Raw genomic sequence first — 6000 nt, 5'->3', positions numbered from 1 at the left:
AAATATGGCCCAACACACTACAGTGTATTGGTTCTTGTTGGTCTCTAATGGTATGTATTGGTTCTATGTATTGGTTCTAATGGAATATGTATTGGTTCTAATGAAATATGGCCCAAAACACACTACAGTGTATTGGTTTTTGTTGGTCTCTAATGGTATGTATTGGTTCTATGTATTGGTTCTAATGGAATATGTATTGGTTCTAATGAAATATGGCCCAACACACTACAGTGTAGTGGTTCTTGTTGGTCTCTAATGGTATGTATTGGTTCTATTGGTTCTATGTATTGGTTCTAATGGAATATGTATTGGTTCTAATGAAATATGGCCCAAAACACATTACAGTGTAGGGGTTCTTGTTGGTCTCTAATGGTATGTATTGGTTCTATGTATTGGTTCTAATGGAATATGGCCCAAAACACACTACAGTTTATTGGTTTTGTTGGTCTCTAATGGTATGTATTGGTTCTAATGAAATATGGCCTAACACACTACAGTGTAGTGGTTCTTGTTGGTCTCTAATGGTATGTATTGGTTCTATTGGTTCTATGTATTGGTTCTAATGGAATATGTATTGGTTCTAATGAAATATGGCCCAAACCACACTACAGTGTAGTGGTTTTAATGGTAAAAGCTAATGGTTCCTATTGGTATGTTAATGGAAACCATTAGAATTTTCTGTAATGGTTTTATTGTTTTTTTCAGCAGGGAAGTTAAGATGCATTCACTTACTGTATGGACTGTTTTTGATTCGTTTATCTGAAGACAACAGGCACACGTAACAAATCCAACCAAAATAAAAAACAAAAACCAAGACACCTATGGTGAGATATCAGCTGAAATGTTTAAAATGGATGATACGTAGCTTATTTCCGATCATTTGTATTTTGATTACATTTCCTTTGTTGTCTCGATATACATTTACAAAATATAACAACGGCTATATGCAGATGTTCCCTATCTCTGCAAAACATTGTGCAAAGTTCACAGCACACAGTAACATTTCGATAGCAACTATGAGGTAAATTCACTGTTGCTAGGTGAGCTAGGTGAGTTATTTCACAATGTCGCTCTGACACTGGACCTTTCTGCCGTATCTCCCCCGACCTGTAATCTAATTCTCACCCGCGCCTCCATCCGAGCCCTTTGAACCCAAACTAGAACCGCATGTGTTTTTATCATCAACCGAGAGGAAAACAAATCGAGAAAATAAAGAGACTGCACCGGAAAGTGAGGCTTTTGTTCATATCTGACTCATTCTTATTACGTTAATTACACTTGTGCTAATTTTTCAGTCCCACTGTTTAATACAATACGTATCTTCTTTCCTGTTGTGTGGACCAGTTCTTTTGTGTAACCTCGCAGCTTTCTGTGAGGATATTTTGGTTTTGCTCTGCATGAAGTACCACTTCCCTGTTATTATCGCAATTTGTGTGTCCTCTTGTTCTGTAACAGCACGGTCACGTGCCGGCTATTGTACATCCGTAGCATGGGTCCGCGTCTCCGCGCTTCGGATTCGCACCACGTGCCCGGGTGCAGGATGCAGGATCAACTCGCTCTGCTGTAATGGAAGACTGACCCTCTGAAACCGCCGCGCTAGGCCGATACGTTTGCCTACGGGGGCTCTTTCGTTCACATTTGTTTAACTGAGACTCTGTCAGCGTGAGTCTCTAACTTAAAGCGATAATTTAAAGTTGTACGTTTCCATACTCTGTTACCAGGTCAGGTCTGTTTTGTCTAAGAATAAAACTTATTTACGAAAGTGCGATACGTGTCGATCCAGGAAGGAATAGTTGGCCCGCGTTACCCTGAAACACTTGCTTGTTCTCTTTAGCAAAATGTACATTTTAATAGTCTTGTTTACCAATAACCACACTATGGGGACAATGAAGCAATACAACAAATTCATACCGAACGGTTTGCGACGTTGCACGTGTCTATTCCCGGTTTGTTACCAGTTTTTCCAAAGCACCAGGCCACATCAGAATAATACGTCCCAGAATATTTCGTTTCACAGCATATTCGATGTTCGAATATGGTATTTACACGGCTGTTGGCGCGGTGAATAGGAATCCACAAGTTGAAGCAGAACCGAAGTCTGCAGATATCGTCTCGAAGGCTGCCGGTAGAAACGTCTCTTTGAAGCAGGTAAGGCTACAGCTCCTGTCCTCGGTTGAGCTTTGCTATTTTGAGGGGCCGTGGGTCTGTTGAGAGTGAGGCGGGAGGTGACGGGACCGAGAACACGGGAGTCTTGGTGGACATCCGATCACCTCCCTCCGAGCCTGAAAGATCAGTCCTGCTCTGATGTGGCCATGGATGGTGGGAGAAGAGGGGTCATGGGTGCAAGAAGAGTCCAATCCCCCCCCGGGTCGCTCACTCGCTTCTCTTAACCGCTGATATTGCTCAGTCTGTTTGAAAAAAGTCGATGGCTTCCTCAGAGTACAGGTCTGGGGTGGGACTCACAGGCCGGAGACCATAACCCTGTAGGAAGGGGGCATGTGTCTGTGATGGGGGCTGGAGGACGGGCTGCCCGTGGGACTGCTGCAGCTGGCATCCACACCCCCTATGGAGGGCAGATAGGCGTGGTGCAGGATGGGCAGCTGCAGAGACAGTCTGCGCTGTATGCTGTAAACACAGAGCAGGGAGGTTAAAGGCGCAATGCTTGTTATTTATATGTCTCTATGAAGCATCTCATTTTCTGTAATGCTCTATAGTGGGATTATCGGTTTAATAGTGTGGAAAAATCTGCCATTCAAGTAACTCCATATGCAAATTAACCATAAATTATACTACATAAAAACTATTTGGAGATGCAAACACATTTTCTTAGAACTAAAGTGTGCTTGTTGTATGTTTAAAAAAATTCACTTTGGTTTGACATTTTGTTTTTTAATGCAAAGGTGTCACTTTGAAGGATTAGTCAATTTTCTTTAAAAAAGTCCAGATCATTTACTCACCACCATGTCATCCAAAATGTTGATGTCTTTCTTTGTTCGGTCGGGAAGGAATTGTGTTTTTTGGGGAAAACATTCCAGGATTTTTCTCATTTTGATGGACCCCAAAACAGAACAGTTTTAATGCAACTTAAAATTGCAGTTTCAAAGGACTCTAAACGATCTCAAACGAGGCATAAGGGTCTTATCTAGCGAAACGATTGTCATTTTTGACAAGAAAACTAAAAATATGCACTTTTTAACCCCAACTTCTCCTCTATCTCCGGTCATGTGACACACCAGCGCGACCTCACGCAATACGTCATCATGTCAAGAGGTCACGGATGATGTATCGACACTACGCCCCAGTGTTTACAAGTGTGGAGAAAGAGGACCGTTCCGACGTTGTTGTATGTTGAATTATACTAATAATGTCTTTATGCCAGTTTATTGTTTAAAATGGTCCGCAAATGTGCGTTTCATATATGTAACACGTGACCTTTCCACGTCATTACGCAATTACTTGAGGTCGCTCTGGCGCTTCACAGGACCGGAGGAAGACGAGAAGTTGTGGTTTAAAAGTGCATATTTTTTATTATAAAACGGCTCGTTCTGGTTCTTCATTCTGATTGGTTGAAACGCGTTCTAAGCAGTGATAAAATACCCCGGTAAACCCACGGTTCAGACCGCATCACAAGTATCACTGCGCCACTGTTGCTGCGTATTGATTTATGAAAATAAACACCACAGTATTTAATCATTTTTGAATTTTTCTACCTTTGCACAATTATGGCGATATCCAGATAAATGTCAATAAATATAACATTTCATCAATAAAGAGAAAACGTTCTCTGAAGTTTTTTTTGTCTTATTGATATTTCCGCTATTATCCACAAGATGGCAATCTTACCCAACTTAAACACTGATGCATTCACTCGACACAACAGCGTTGTGGTGGATTTAGCGTGACGTGTATTTTGATCAGGCTCTGAATCTGATCTCTTTCAAAGTTCTTCACAAAAATGGAATTATCTCCGCATTTAGCTGAAAATTGGAGAGGTGATAACTGATAAGACAACAAATGAAGGTAGGATGAAACGGTTTTTGATGTTGTTGGAAAGCGGATGGGATGTTCTTTCTTTTGATATCTTTTGTTTATTTAAAGAAGATAATTTTTCTGTAAGGCATTCAACTAAAACTGGGTGGCAACTTAAAAAAAAACGCTGACGGGGAAAAAGTTAAGCATGCTTCCAAACATATTTGATCATCACTTCAACAGTTGCACGATATAAATATTAATGTATAAATTAGATGAATGTTGATTTATAAAATAAACACCACAGTCTTTAATCATATTTTCATTGTGCCTTTGCTGCGTCTCTGTTGTTTGTGAACTGCGCTCTGTTGCAGCCACACTTGATTCTGAGGAACTACTTTGTTTGGCGGAAGAGTAATATTTATACTAATATAATTACAACTTATTTGTGTTTTATTTTATAAAATCCTGCTAACGTTATGCATACGTTCGCGTCGTGCCTAACAACGCCCCTTAGCTGTTATAAAATGCACTGGTAACCCACTGCTTCTTGGGGTTTATTGCTTTATTTTTCTTGTCAAAACAGACATTCGTTTTGCTAGATAAGACCCTTATGCCTTGTTTGGGATCGTTTAGAGTCCTTTGAAACTGCAATTTTAAACTGCATTAAATCTGTTAAGTGTTGGGGTCCATTAAAGTCCATTAAAATTATAAAAATCCTGGAATGTTTTCCTCAAAAAACATAATTTCTTCCCGACTGAACAAAGAAAGACAACAACATTTTGGATGACATGGTGGTGAGTAAATTATCTGGATTTTTTTTTAAGAAAATGGACTAATCCTTTAAGTTATATTAAGTGTCCTAATACCTTTTGAGTGTGACAAACATTCCTATCAGACAAACTTAATTTTCATCTCCTGGCCCAAAAGAAAATGATGGGTTGATACATTTTTATACCAAATGTATACAGATCTGTACCTAAATGGTAAATATTAGGACCTTTTTAAAGGGTACTACCCCAGTGACAGCTGTTAAACCTCTAATCTATGTACCTGACTGTGTGGATCCCCTGGCATAAAGTACATGCCTATCCTGCACAATATACTACAAATTCTTCTGCAGGGACATTATACATTAACTCTTTCCCCGCCATTGACGAGCTATCTCATCAATTAAGAGAAAACGTTTGCATGAAAAAACTGAAAATTAGGTTTAATGTTAATCTGTAATACCGCAATAATCCACTACATGGCACACTTACCCAATTTATAAAAAAACTGAAGCAAAAAATTATTTACTAATTTTAAACTTTATGTATGTAGCAATTATGCAATTATTTAAGCTTTTTCCTATTTTTTTTTAAAGAAAAATACCCATATTTAAGAGTTTATAAGCAGAAAAAATATACACTCACCTAAAGGATTATTAGGAACACCATACTAATACTGTGTTTGACCCCCTTTCGCCTTTAGAACTGCCTTAATTCTACATGGCACTGATTCAACAAGGTGCTGAAAGCATTCTTTAGAAATGTTGGCCCATATTGATAGGATAGCATCTTGCAGTTGATGGAGATTTGTGGGATGCACATCTAGGGCATGAAGCTCCCGTTCCACCACATCCCAAAGATGCTCTATTGGGTTGAGATCTGGTGACTGTGGGGGCCATTTTAGTACAGTGAACTCATTGTCATGTTCAAGAAACCAAATTGAAATGATTCAAACTTTGTGACATGGTACATTATCCTGCTGGTACATGGTGGTCATTAAGGAATGGACATGGTCAGAAACAATGCTCAAGTAGGCCATGGCATTTAAACGATACAAAATCAGCACTAAGGGGCCTAAAGTGTGCCAAAAAACATTCCCCACACTATTACACCACCACCAGCCTGCACAGTGGTAACAAGGCATGAAGGATCCATGTTCTCATTCTGTTTACACCAAATTCTGACTCTACCATCTGAATGTGCCAACAGAAATCAAGACTCAAAAGACCAGGCAACATTTTTCCAGTCTTCAGCTGTCCAA

General features: G+C 39.5%; 1 protein-coding gene across 1 annotated transcript in view; it reads right to left on the bottom strand.

Annotated features, from left to right (window-relative positions):
* Window positions 1-428: 428 nt before the first annotated feature.
* Window positions 429-6000, bottom strand: part of gabbr2 (gamma-aminobutyric acid (GABA) B receptor, 2) — a 244887-nt gene continuing 239315 nt past the window's right edge. Inside the window, exon 19 of the mRNA XM_055219234.2 lies at window positions 429-2625. Coding sequence (XP_055075209.1) covers window positions 2460-2625 — 166 coding nt within the window. The 3' untranslated portion in view covers window positions 429-2459. The remainder of the gene's footprint in view (window positions 2626-6000) is intronic.

The sequence above is a fragment of the Misgurnus anguillicaudatus genome, chromosome 20 (genome assembly GCF_027580225.2).
Source record: "Misgurnus anguillicaudatus chromosome 20, ASM2758022v2, whole genome shotgun sequence".
Classification (NCBI taxonomy): domain Eukaryota; kingdom Metazoa; phylum Chordata; class Actinopteri; order Cypriniformes; family Cobitidae; genus Misgurnus; species Misgurnus anguillicaudatus.
The sequence above is the reverse complement of the archived record's forward strand: the minus strand, read 5'-3'. Positions and strand labels throughout refer to the sequence as shown.